Here is a 14,454-nt window from a genome sequence, read left to right as displayed (position 1 = left end):
GGTGAAGAGAGCTCATGTTTAAATCTCCACATAATATTATGTGGGCTTTTTCTTTTTCACTTTGTAATGAATCAATCAGATCACATATTTGGTCTAAGAAGTCTGATTCATCTGATACGTTATGTTGCCAATAAAGATTTATAACTGCAATTAGCTCTTTTTTGCAATTTTCAACATTTCCTATTTCGATCATTGAAAGTTGTATATATGGAGATATATTTTTTGAGGCTTTCAGAAACATCAGTGTTCCTCTTTTAATTAGGGTAATCAAACCTGCTTTTGGTCGCCCTCTTATTTGTTTCACTGCAGGATTAAATGCAATTTCATAATTTGCAGCAGCTGGGCATTCCATAACCCAAGTTTCTTGCAAGCAGATTATGTCCAGATGTTTAAGTTCATTTACTGCTGTATTATAAAGGTGAGCAAACCCTCGGGTATTCCAGGATCCAATCTTTAAATTCTGGTCTATTTGTAGACTCTGGCATTATGCGTTTGAGTTGTTATTTAGTGCTCCAGTAAGCCAGGACCAAGAGTCATTTTCTTTAGGAACACTTAGTTCTTCAACATCTGTGTTTTTCATCTCAGATTTTAGTTCGGAGGCAAAAGTGATCATAATTACGTCTCGTTCTGCTGGTCTAGATTGCATCTCAGTAGAGTTTTGGCTTCTATTCAATTCTAATGAGCGATCACTTGTTTCCAGTTTCGCATAATGACCTTGAGTATTAGGTTTCCTAAAAGTCTGGCCTAACTTATTCTTTTTAGGATAATTGTTTTCCATATTTGGACTAGGAGTAATTAGTGGCTCCACTTCTCTGTCATACCATTCCGAGAGATCAAAGCCCAGAGAGTTTAGATCGGAGCTATTAATTAGCAAGAGATCTCTCACAATTCTAGATCGTATATGCAATTTTACAACATCCATTTGGTTCTCAGTAACAAATTCTACAGTCTTTATGTTGTCAGACGCGATTGATCTTAATTGTGGAATATGTTTGAATAATTGTAAGATGGTTCGGCGATTTAAGATTAATTCCTCTTACCCTCTTCAGACCTGCTCCAGAATCAAACAATCATTTGTTGTATTTGTCAATTTTTTAAGTAGCTGTTGGTTCTTTTGTGCTTTTCGCAACCATCTTTGCTTTGGGTACGCTGTTTCACTTCCTTCAAATCTAGTGGACTTTGCACTAGAACCATGTTTCTCTTTATTTAGTTCAGTTTGTTGTACAGTCGCTCTGTCTCCATTTGGACACCAATTTTTGTCCTTACTTGCCAAATGCGTGGATAGCATTTATTTCGCTTCAATGCTAATTAACCGTTCACTTAAGGTTTGGTAAGTGGGCCCCACTGGCACTTCAGCAGGGTGATTGGATATAACACCCTTTTCAACTGGAAGATGCTTGATTATTTCACAAGTTCGCCTCAATCTTTCTCCAACTTTCACAGTCGGACAAACATTTTTTGAGGCTGCAACTGCGCGGCCGGTCAGATTTTCACTGACAATTTCTGGTTGGATCGACGGTGGCAAATTATCTACGTTTTCTTCTTGTTCATCTTCATAGATGGAGAGGTTTACTAATTCTTGGATCTCATCCTCTTCTGTGAGTTCTTCCTCTTCAATTTCAGTTGGTTCTGCTGCAGGGACGTCTACTTGAGAAGCTGTACTAATTTTGTCGTCCATTTTTGAAGGAGTTTTAGTTTTAGGAATGCTGACAGACTCTGTATCCACTCTAGTCTGTAACAAAGCATTAAGCGTCTTCACATTTCTAAACAATTTGCAAGAACCTCGAGCCTGTACGTTTTTTCGTTTTGGTATATTTTTAGTTTTCCGTTGGTGTTTTAAGCAGGTTTTCTTTCCCCCTGCTATTCCATCTCCTTCATTTAATTTTTGAGTTTGTTTTTCGAAAATTGGGAAATTAATGTGATTTTTCTCTGTTGATTTGCGGACAGAATCATCTGTTTCAGGCTCGGTCTCTTTTCGTTGGAAGGACATGCCGTCTGCTTGGGCTGAGGACGATGGCAAACATTTGTGGGGTGCTTCTACTGGCATCAGGGATTTCAAATGTAAATTCTGTTGAGAGGGATCATTTGTCAAAATATCCTTTGTGAGCAATTTTTCCTTATTTGTTTTTGGCAGGAGCTCTGAGGCCTCTGCTATGGGTATTATATTGTTTCCTGTCCGAGGCATCGCAACTTCCTCTATATTGGGAGTTACATCCTCTACCAATGGACAATGCTGTTGAGTTATGGAATACTCAAAATTCGCACTTACTTTTGTGTTAACTTTATGTATTTGCTCATCGCTATTTGACATTGATTTGGTATTTGTTATTTGATAATTTTTCATCATGGAGATTGTTTCTCTAGCCACCTCTGCCAGCAGGCGTTTATCTTCGGCGTTTGTTTTTAGATGTTCTTTAGTTATTTCCATAAATAATCCATGTGACTTTGTGTCATTGTTTATATGAGACTTTAGACCTTTAATTTCATCCTCACAGTTTATCATCTTTGCATTCAATAAAGCCAACAATGAATTTTGGTCACGACATGATTCATTTAGCTGTTTGTAGAGTTTAATTAGTGGTGCCACTGTAATTGTTAGAGCCGAGGTTAAACTTGGTCGTAGTTCATTAATAACTTGTTCGATCAGGTTAAAGCATTGCTGTCCATTTTTGTTTATCGCAGCCTTGCTTTCGTGCCTGCAGATGTTTTGTAAATTTCTCCATTCATCTGTGGTATTATTTCTGGGACTTTGAGAATCGGAATCTGAGGAACTAGTGTCCGAACTAAATTGTGTTCCTCGCCCAAAATCTCTCTTTGTTGTTTTTAAATGAGCATTTCTTGTTGTTTGGCTCTTCTCTGTAGACAAGCGTTTTTGGGACAAGGGAATTTTCCCATTGAAACTAAGGTCCATTCTTCTACGTTTTGGTTGCTGAAACGAATTTATCAGGTTGCTGTGACCGTAATTTAGCGTTTCCGTGGTAACTGGCAGTACTGGGCAATTTAAGATCCTGGATGCCTGTAGATCAAAATTATCCAGTACTTGAGACATGTCATTTTGTCTTGTTTGCGTAGCAGCAATAGTCTGATTGATGGTTCGTAAATCTTCTATCAGTTTATCAGCTACAATCAGAGAATCGGGACGATTTTTAGAAGCATCATCTGCTTTCTGAGGTTCTTGTTCAAGGATATGCACAGTATTTTCTATCGGCATTGCAGGCCACATGGGTCCCTCTAAAGTTTTTGTGTTGTTTCTTCGAAAACATCATCATTTATTTGTCTTAGAGGTCGCATTTCATGTGGCATCAGATCATTTAATTTTGTAGAGTAATGAGAGTTGCGGTCAAGATCTTTAAGCTCAGCGACACTATAGTTATCCTCTAGATTTTTCAGCAAATTGGTCGGTAGGGTATTTTCGGCCAATATGTGCAATGAGCTTGTATAGCCTCCTATGTCATTAGAACTATATGTTTGTTTAGAATCAGTATTATTTTTAGACCTTTCTTTACTTGGGCAACCACCACATTCAGAAATGCAAGTACAATTTTCAACATTTAAATTTGTTTTGATCTGGGAAGCAGTCTGAGACTTTCCACTTATAGTATTAGTCTCATTACTTTTATCCACCTGAGTGGTTAGATCTTGAGTTGGAAGAGTGTCGAGAGTGTCGAGATACACATTACGTTTGTTGCTTTTATTCAGGCCCTCTCCCCCAGTTTCACTTACATGCAGCGTGTAGGAGTTCACATAGGCTCGCGGACGTGAGATGGCCGTATCAGATTTGCAGCGTCGAGGGGTAGAGGGACGCACGTTGATTGCAACAGGTGTCCGCCGCATAGCTGGGGAGGGCAAGGCAGATCTCAGATCAATTGCTGCTCTCCCAGCGAACACAGCAAACACACTCTGCTCACTCCGCATCGGCTCCATCGAGGGGTGAGAATAAGTAGCCCTGCCTGCTAGAAACGAGTGGCACTGAAGACAGACTCCGGTCTGATGCTTCACAGCACAGCAGGATACAGCAGGGAAATTTCAGGATACACAGTTTCCAAAGAGCAGCAAACACACTCTGCTCACTCTGCCTCGGCTCCGCCGAGGGGTGAGAATAAGTAGCCCTGCCTGCTAGAAACGAGTGGCACTGAAGACAGACTCCGGTCTGATGCTTCACAGCATGGCAGGATACAGCAGGGAAATTCCAGGATACTCAGTTTCCAAAGAGCAGCAAACACACTCTGCTCACTCCACCATTGACATTTCACCCATCCGGAGAACTGTAACGGAGATCTAGCAGCACAGTGTGCCCCAGGATCCATCCATCAATCCGGATCACTCCCAACTCTCTGACCACTGGGTAATAACCTGCAGTGAGCAGAGGGAAAGGTGTGTTTTGGGCCAACTTCAAGGGGCAGGTGATCGCCGACAGACCGGACCTGAAACCATCGTCAGACCGGACCAGGCACTCCTGCAGGGCCCCAGAGGTAAGCGTTACATCAACAAAGAGTTCTGTGGCAGGAGAATTACTCACTTCTCCTGACCCACCCTATAGTCTTCAAATGTCTTTTAGTTCCTCTGGTATTTTAAAGAACTGGTCCACCTTTTGATAATTCTTCTTCATCTACTACCGTACTAAAAGTTGTTTCGAGATGGCTCTGGCTGTTGTCCTTTTTGTTGTTCCTAATGACTGTAACAAGGGAGATTCCTCCCGAAGTACTCTTATCTTCCTAATTGTGGAACATTCCTACTGTGACTAAAGAGATCAGTCCTGGGGCCTTTCTGGCTCATGCTTTTCTTGGTGGTTCTATTAGGATGTGGGAGATTACTCCCGGGCTTCTCTGGTACTTGACTCTTAGTCCTTTCATGGTCACTAATTAGGATGAGGGAGATTAGTCCCGGGGCTTTCTTGCAATTTGTTTATCAGGTAGTTGCTACTATGACTAGGGTGATTACTCCTGTACTTTCCAATTCTCAGGTTGTCACTCCTTTACTGAGGGGGATTGTACCAGTATTTCTCTGGTCTCCTAAATCTAGGGACGTCACCACTGTGATTAGGAAGACCACTCGCATACTCCTTTTTGCTTATACTTCTCAGGGCACCCCCACTATGACGAGAGAGATCACTCCTGACTCTTTCTTGCCTTCTAATTCTTAGGGGATCACGACTGTAACAAGGGAGATCACTCCAATACTTCTCTAGGTCTTCAAAGGGGTCACTACTGTGGCAAGGGAGATCACACCCGTAGTTCTCTTTGGCTTCTCTTAGTATTATCACTGTAACGAGGAAGATTACACCAGAGAATTTCTTCTCTTTGACTTCTCTTCTTAATGCTATCATTTTGACGAGGGAGAATACTCCCAAGTGTTTCTTCTTTTTAGCTTCGCTTAATGTTAACACTGTGACGAGGGAGATTACTTCTGAGTGTTTCATCTATTTGGATTTTCTTAGTATTATCACGTTGATGAGGGAGATCACTCACCTATTTCTCTGGAGTTTCAAAGGGGTCACCACTGTGATGAGGGAGATTACTCCTGTGCGTCTCTTGAGTTTCAAAGGGGTCACCACTGTGATGAGGCAGATTACTGTCATACTACTGTTGAGTTTAAAAGGGGTCACCACTGTGACGGGATGTACGACCTTGATGCGGTTATGTCCTGGCCCTCTACTGGGTCTTCCACTATGCCAGTTACCTTCTGTCTTGAGGGCAAGCGTCACCGGTTCTTCCGGTGGGGTCCAGACCACTTCTCTTCACCACAGGACTTCTGTGGTTCAGTCAACGTTTTCTTCCTGGTAGTATGGGTCTTCCTTTGAGGCCTTCGCAGTATCAGCATTGTTTATGGACCAGCCGGTCCAACCTCTTTGGGTCATGCCACTACCTGGAGCTATTCTTCCAAAGGTCCAGGTTGGCGGCTTGCCTCCCCATTACTCGTAGAGTTGGGATGGGCCACTCTACGTCTTGACCATGATTCTCCCAGCTCTCTGTTCTGGCTTCAGTGCTGCTCCACATTCGAATCTCCTGGGCTCCTTCTCCCTCAAAGGTTAGTCCTTTCTCTCTTTTATTCAGGTACTGCTGGTCACTCTCCCGTGTGAACGCAGAGTCTTTTGGTTGTTTTTGTAGGTTGATCTCTACTCCTCTTTCCCTCTTCTTTGTCTCAGTATGGCTGGCTGCCAACCAATACGCACTTGTTTTTATTCTTCCTCTTCTCAGTATTATTACAAAGTGTGGGTGTGAATGGGACAGCCTCACAGTAACAAATAGAGACTGGAGGGGCTGATACCTTAGATGGGTGAGAGGGTGTACGGATGTCCTTTAATAGGTTATGAGTGAGTTCCGTAAAAAGGAAAGGGAGTCCTTAGCCCCAAGGGGGGAGTTTCTCTCTATGAGGTGCTCCCGCTTATTACCACCCCTAGGGGGAATATTGGGTAGCAGCCTCACCTGCCTAGCCTCATAGTGAAAGGCTCCGCTATGGGGAGAAGTGATGAGAACCTGTGAATTGTCACAGGAGGGCGGAACTCTGTCTAGTAAGGTCTAACTATAAGCAGATCATGAATAGAGATAAAAAAGGAGCATGCAGAATCATTAAGGGAATGCATTATTGAAGCTATTCAAAACAATGATCAAGGAAAATATGGAAGCTCATGTCAGCCCCCACCACAGAAGATAATAAAATCATCCAGGGAAACAAATCTCAGAAATGTTGGCATGAGTACTTTAGTGAGCTGTTTAGCGAGACAAGAGAGTTTGCTGACCCTAAGGGGATTTGCAATTAGCAAGATCCATGTATCCAATCCACTCAAATTCACATTGATGAGATTACTCTGGCGATTGCAGCCCAAAAAGAACAACAAAGCTCCAGGGCCTGATAGAATCTTAGATTACTTTTTTCAAGTCTGAGCAGGACGTTTGGGCCCCCTATCTACTTTGCCTTTTTAATGTCATAACTAGCTCAAACTCCGCTCCAAAATCTTTGACATCTACAGGAATTATACCGTTGTGCAAAAAAGGGGTCGAGAGGAAGCGTGCAACTATTGCCCAATTTCACTCTAAGATGGGGCAGGTATAATTTTCACAAGAGTTGTCCTTGTGCACCTAATGCTCTGGGATGACAATTGTACCTTGACAAACTACGACCAGGCAGGCTTTACAGAAGGGATAAGTACCCTCAGCCAGTGCTTCACGTTATTTCTATTGATCGAGAAATATGTAACGCTGAGGAAGTTGAATTTATATGTTCCATGTGTCGATCTTTGCAAAGCCTTTGATGCAGTACCCATATGAAACTTTGGGAAACACTGTGTGATCAAGGTATCCCACATGCACTATTCCCAGTCAAACTGTTACTCTATAGGGACAACAAGACAGTAGGGAAGTAGGGCCTGGGTGGGGAAACCACAACTCCTTTTATGGTGCAAAAAGGCATACGGCAAGGCTGTGTGCTAGCCCCAAATGGTGATTCTCTCTTTATATAAACTACACAATTGATAAACGTTTGCCAGTCCTCCTTGATACGCCAACACAAGCCGCAGGAAAGTACCAGGTGCTGTTGTTTGCAGATGCTGCAATTCTTATATCTTTAATGACCACTGGGCTTAAGAAACAGCTCCAGATTTTCCAAGAGTTTTGCAATGAAAATGGACTAGTCATTTATGTTGGCAAAATGAAATCCATGGTATTGTCAAACAAAAAGAAAAAAACAGTCTAGCTAGACCCTAGTGTTAGAACATCATGTAATTGAGAAAGTTAAGAACTATGATTATTTAGTAGTAAGGTATGCTAGCTCAGGCAAATGGGATCATCACTTGGATAAAGCTGGTGCCAAACTTTCCAGATATTGTTGAGGCCCCCGTTAAAGGCTTATAAATTGCAAGCTTGACAGGTGGCGTTATACCGTGCAGAGATATCGGGCCACACTATTTGCACAGAACATAGTGCAATCGAGAACAGTTTCCTAAAGAAAAGTCTGGCTCTACCAAACAACACATCCACACCACACTTATGATGAATGAAGAGTTAGATTTGTCTCACCACCACATTATAGCACTTAAGCCTATACTATACTGACTTAGGCTATTGAGCAGGCCAGAACTGAGCAAATACAGAGAGGATGCCCTGGATGTCCTAGGGCAGGAGGGTGGGCTTTCATTTGAATGATGCACACAAGTCAAAAAGATTTTACACGAAATAGGGCACATTGATCTCTGGCTACATCCTGCAAGCATCAATACTAATGGAAAAGAGATCGTCAAAAAAGATTTCTTTACAAAATGCAACATAAATTTGTTGGGCAGGATTTCTAGCTCATTGTTATTGAGTGTATACTAGGGAAATAAGCTTACAATGGGATATGAACCTCACTTAGATATAATGAAACCAAGGTTAATGCACACTGTGTATATCAAGCTAAGGTTTAGCATTCTCCCAATTGGGCATACATTTAACAAGTGGGACACTAGGGTAATGAACACATTTTTTAAATTATTTTATTTAATGAACTTTTGTATGGCGCCTATATATCAAAAAGTGTTTCCAGGCACCACAAGACAAGGGAGGGGGGGACACAGTAGAAAAACAATTCCGGCCCTTCTAGGCATTGTGACATTCAGATCGTGCAAGTGCAATAACAGGAAATGCAGGGAGAGGTGAAGAGGGATAAGTGCCAGGGAGAGGGGGCAGGGGGCTGGGCAAGTGCTTACGGAGGCCCAGGGGGGCAAGATGTCAGGCAAAAAGGGATAGAGGTCAACTAGTGTGGGGGGGGAGATTCAGTAGGCTAGTCAGGGAAGGGTGACAGGGCCAAGTGCTGATAAGGGTGAGGGGGATACTGGTCGAAGGAGGGCCTGGCCCCAGTAAGGGGCATGAGGGATACAGGCAACCAGACAAGAGGCAGGTGGAACCAGCAGGGGACAGGAAGGGAGACGGAGCAGGAAAAAAGGAAAGTCGAGTAGCTTCTGGAATTTAAGGAGCTCCGGCTCAAGACAGAGAGGGGCAGGGACCCATTCCAGAGGGAGGTTCCTGCCAGAGAGATCTACCCCCACTTGCTGCTTGCAGAAATGTCTGACTTGCAGAGAGTTGGAGCTAGAGGATCGAAGAGTGACCGCATGGTACGAATAGCATTGAAATCCAAGAGCATCTTTTCCTAGCCAGCCCACTGGATTTGCATTTTAGGAGGCTGTATTTAAGGCCAAGGTTTTTATTATATGGAATAGTCTCTACGGATCAAGTCATGACCCTCTGTAAAAGAACTACTGATGAACTGACTGTATTTGCAGTTGCAAAGTTTCTGCACAGAAAATTTCTCAAAAGAGCACCACTGCTGCAGACTGTGGGTGGAAATCTATAAACTATTTAAAGACTGTCGTATAGCACAGTAATGAGCTGTGTATACTATTGCTCATTGATTTAATTACGTTTTTAATGAGAATAATGTTTTAAAGTGCTACTATTGTCTTTTAATTATGTGTATATTGTATGTATATGGTATTTGTACGAAAATGTATAATTTGTATTGTACACCTAATTATTTATTTATTGATAAAAGGTGAATAAAAAGAAAATGAAATGAAAATACTATGCATACTCATGTTAACGTTTATCCCAGTGGGCATTACGTCCAGGAAGTACAGAATGCTGGCGCACATGTTATAGTCATATAAAAGCAGTACTTGCATTCACCATTTATGCTACTTTGATGCTTTTTTCTATTAGCCTTTTAGACCCAGCTCTAGGGCTTATGGACCCTCATACAATATTAATAACCTTGCTGCACCAGCCTCTAGCTCAGGACCCACAATGCCCGGAGTTGGTTTCTGTCCCAACATTCCAATGTTTCCCCTTAGTCTTTGCTTGTTTTAAACAGAAAATTCTACCCTCATTTTGTGAAATGTCCTAATAGCAATAATGAGCCCTCCTCTGGCCATTATCAGGAGGTAACTCTTTGAACCTCATTAAGGCCCTCCCTTCGCTTGAGCCTATTTATGTGGTGCAAGGACCGTTACCTCTGAATGTGGAATTAGAACTTAAATAAAAAAGAAGATATTTTGATAACATATTCTGGGTTCCTCTATGATATAAGGGAGGTTATTCTAAGCAGAGATACTTGTTACAGGATATCTTAGTGGAAACCCAAGAAAGCACTGCGAAACTGCACCTCTCACAAGTAAATGAAAGGGTTAAGTGTGTTATAAGTCAAATTTTGGGTGCATCAACAGAGCTGGGAGTTTGTGGTCTCAGTACTGAATAGCTGCAGCAGACCAGGGGATGGGAGTCTAACAGAGTGTCCCTGTAAAAACAGCTTCATTAGCAATAAGTGAAAGCCCACTCCTTTATCACGGCGTTTACCATATTTTCTTTAGACAGAAGAGTATGACACTTCTCAACAGATCTGCTATATTTTAGTGGGACAGTCAGCACTCTTCCCAGAAAATGTAGTGTGTTGACCATAGCACTAAAAAAACATGAGGTACAGCAGGCCAGGATCAAGACATCAAGAAGCGCTGGCATAGCTGAATGTGTGTCCCAGAACCTGAAAAGCAAAATGGGGGCTGCAGAATAGAGATGTGAAAGGAGGCCTGTTTGGATCTCATTACTGAAATAGCAGTGAGTGCTGCTGGCCCGGATGGAAGGGCCTTTGCAAATAAATCAGCGAGAAAGGGATGGTAAACACAGAATGTACCAGAAAGTTAACTTGAAGGAGAATCAACCCCACTCACCACTTCTCTCCCACCCCGGATTCCCCAAATGCCCCTCACCATGTCAGGGTCATTCCAGTGTCCTGGTCCAGCTATGGGCTGTAGCACTTCCTGATGTATGGAATACCAGTCAATGATCTTCAGGACACTGTTCCAGGAGTCAGTGATGTCGTCGAAGTTTCGCCACATGTTGCAGATGCTCCCCAGGAGGTCATAATCCACCTGAAAATGGAGATGGAGAAGGCACGGGGGAAAAGCACAAGTTACTCACTGTATTACCTCTTGTAATTTTACTCCTAAAGCCACCTTCTTCCAGACTGACGAGACCTCCTAGTTACAGAAAGATAATGGACCAAGTTTGCAAAGCATACAAGAAAAATATTAGTTAAAGACCAGGTGCATGCAGATCCCTACAGTGGCCTGGGTCTTGCCCCTCCCCTGTTAGCTTCTCGTACAATTGTTTCTCTGCTTCCCTCACCTTGTTCTTCTCCCTATAATTGTAAAGTGCACTTATGCTTCCTAAAGCTAGATCTGCACTCAATAAATACTCTGACAATAATAATAATAGTAATAATAGAGGCTCACTGGCTTCCCTGTACTCGTCTACTTTCTCTCCACCCCAGCCATAGGTAAGGCTATATAGAGAAACAAGTACGGTGGACGTTGGTTGCCTGGAGGAAGGAAGGCTGTAGGTCTAGCAGCACAACAGCCACATCAGTGAGTACCTGGTACCTAGTCTGCAACCCAGTCCCCCTTCATCCAGACAAACGGGCACATTACAAAGTATTGAAAACAATCAATTGGGGCGGCAGGTCTAGCCAAAGATGAGCAGCGGTGTTGCTAGGTCTGAAAAGATCCGGGGCTATGCTAATGTCGGGACTGTCAGGACTCAGGGCTAGCTAGACTTTTAATTGTAGCCCCTGAGCTTCTATCCTGGGGCTACAACCGAAAGACCCGGGGCTATAGCCCCCTCAGCACCCCCGAACAACGCCTCTGTCATAAGCATTGTCTGACATAATGTGTTGAATCTAGAGCTATGTCATGGCTGAGGCAGCGGCTTAGCAAATCACACCCAGAAGCCTACTGATTTGGCCACAGCCTTAGCTTTGGAGGTTATTTAAAAATCTCTAGGGTCATGTGCAAAAATGTAGCGTTGTATATTTATTTTCACTTGGACATTAAAGAACTCATATAAATGTGTAGGTCACATGTAATCAGCTTTTCGGGCTTTGAGCCTGAAAAATTAAGTGGGCGTGGAATGGATGCAGTGTTAGCAGGCACTGCGCTACCAGGGTTCTATGAAGAATTGCCAAATTCTTTTTGCCGACCTACAGTTTTTCCACATTTATTTTTTACCGACTTTTCCAAAATGAGGTGGAAGTCCCCCGCTCCCTCTCCTTACTACCCCAACCACCATATATATTTTACCCCAACTTACCACCAGCATTTTGCGGCAAAAAAGTGGGGGAAAAGACCACAAAATACATTCAGCGAAACTGCAGGCCGGCAAAGCTGGGCTAAACCACTACCCAGATTATTTCTATCTATCGTCAAGGCAGCCTTGCACACATCGGTAGGAGTGGTTACAGGGAAACCCAACAGAAATATAGTAGAGTCACGTAAGGTTACAAACTGGTTGCCTTAGAGCAGGGGACTCCTATGTACAGTTAAAAATTATGTACGCATACCATACCTCTGTGAACATTTTTCAAGTTGTACCCAATTGGCAGATTTTCAGGGTGAAAATCTGACCTGAAATTCGGTCGTTTTTACCGCTTGTGATATTGATTAATATTTCTGAGCTTGTTATTAGGAGGGATGTAAAAAAGGCAGTATTTAGCAACTATTGCCTGTTTTACCATTACCTCTGAGACTGTAATGACCTCGTTGATTAAATAAAAATTGTCTTGAAACCCAGTAGGCCTCACTCGTCCCTTCATATTTTCCAGATTAATAAACTGAGCACCATTGATTTAGTAACAATAACACTTCTTATTACCAGTGGTTGAAGTGTACCAAAAAAGTAGTGGGACTGTGATCCTGGAGGAGGACAGAGTAGACAGGAATGGAGCAATGTGCAACAACATGTTTCTATGGGTTGCAGTTGTGCCAGTTGACAGCCAAAGGAGTTAATTGAGAAAAAGGAGGAGTTTCCTTAATCTTGGTCTGTTGCAATATTTATATATCACATTTGTGAACTCAGTCCATTGACCAAGGTTCCATCCAGGGATATACCATGGAATGCCATCATTGAGATAGGTAGGAACAGCCCCCTGGGTGCATTTGAAGATGTTGCAGAAAATGTTAAGCTGAATTCACTACTCTGCTGGAAGCCACATCAGGTACCTGTAACCACTTTTCCTATGTCAAGAAATCAATCAGTTTTGAGCTGCTTGGAGTCAGCTAATACATTTCATTGAAGTATCCCCAGGAGTCCATTACAATAGTCCAAGCGAATAATCACTATAGCTTCTACTACAACTGCACATTTGTCCAGAGACATGAAGGGGTACATGCTACCTGGTATTAAAATAATAACCCTTGTTAATAGCCTGGATCATAATCAACTCCATTGTCTAAGCTTTTAAGCTTAAATAACAATTTGACACGTTTTCCAAAAATCACAGACAGATGGGGTGTCATGAGAGAACTTAGCAGGACCTCCTCCATCATCCCTGGTTACGATGAAGCTAGCTATAGTCCATCCAGACTGAGATGTCAGCCAGGCTTGCATGTGAATGTGCAGTTGAACAGATTTCATTTTAGCTGTAACTGCTACTGGGTGGTAAAATCAAGAAGTTCTTTAACTTCAAAAGGAACAGTTCTGGAATGGTGGAAATGGTTGCAAAAAGTAGTGGAATTGTTTATAGTAAAATATAAAAGTAATGGCACTCCGGTCCCGACCGTTCTTGTTCACTTTGACCTCTGCTTATTACAGCGCTTAAAGTTCAACAAAGTTGACATGAATCACTGTAGGTATATATCTATTATTATTTTAAACATGCCGAAAAAGAAGAAACAACAGAATGTTTTAGCAAGTGACAGAAAAAGGACACCTATGTGACAATAACAAAAATAGAAATATCTATTCAATGTCATCTTGAGGTTTAGGACCTACTAAACAAGCCGCAAGATGATGAAGACCAAAGATATTAACCATCTACTATTGTACCCCACTTGGACGTGCCCCATCTACTCAGTCACATAATCTGATGTACTTTTCCCACAGGTTAGACACTATGCCACACACTGGGCAAATCAAATCTGCACGCTCGCTGGCGCACCAGTAGGCCTTACAAGACCCACCACACCCTAACCCGGCCACCCTCAATGCACAGCCCATCATCCCAACCCTCCACCTCGTCTCGCTGCTCCTGTCCACCCTCCAAAACCCAAATGTATATGTCCCTTCTCCTTGCCTGTTCAACCCCCCTCTACTCCACCTGCTACACCCTCCACGTAGATCTTGCTCTGTTCAATCAAGAACAGCAAGATGTAGAGTGGGAGCTGAAAACATTGACCCGTAACAAACCGGATCGCCAAGCGACCCAGGTAAAACAACCTCCCCCCGCTAACTACACACCTCAACCTTCTGCTCGCATCTCTCCCGAATAACATAGAAACCCCACCCCCAACTCGCACTTCCCTTCTGTTAGCGCAGCAAGAGCAGCCCTGACCAAAACCCCAACCTCCTCCCACACTCACCCACACCCCAGGGGCTGCCAGAAAGTCAAGGAAAAGCCCGACCAAGGCCACCACAGGCCCCTCCTAGCATCACC

The 14,454-nt window shown here is 42.9% G+C and overlaps 1 protein-coding gene across 2 annotated transcripts in view; it reads right to left on the bottom strand.

Moving 5' to 3' along the window:
* Positions 1 to 14,454, bottom strand: part of NAGA (alpha-N-acetylgalactosaminidase) — a 2,142,885-nt gene that overhangs the window by 1,016,163 nt on the left and 1,112,268 nt on the right. For both annotated transcript variants that reach the window (XM_069654391.1, XM_069654390.1), the window contains exon 6: positions 10,736 to 10,897. In XM_069654391.1, the coding sequence (XP_069510492.1) occupies positions 10,736 to 10,897 (162 nt within the window). The remainder of the gene's footprint in view (positions 1 to 10,735; positions 10,898 to 14,454) is intronic.

Source organism: Ambystoma mexicanum, chromosome 3q (genome assembly GCF_040938575.1).
Source record: "Ambystoma mexicanum isolate Mex_15411 chromosome 3q, UKY_AmexF1_1, whole genome shotgun sequence".
NCBI lineage: Eukaryota > Metazoa > Chordata > Amphibia > Caudata > Ambystomatidae > Ambystoma > Ambystoma mexicanum.
The sequence above is the reverse complement of the archived record's forward strand: the minus strand, read 5'-3'. Positions and strand labels throughout refer to the sequence as shown.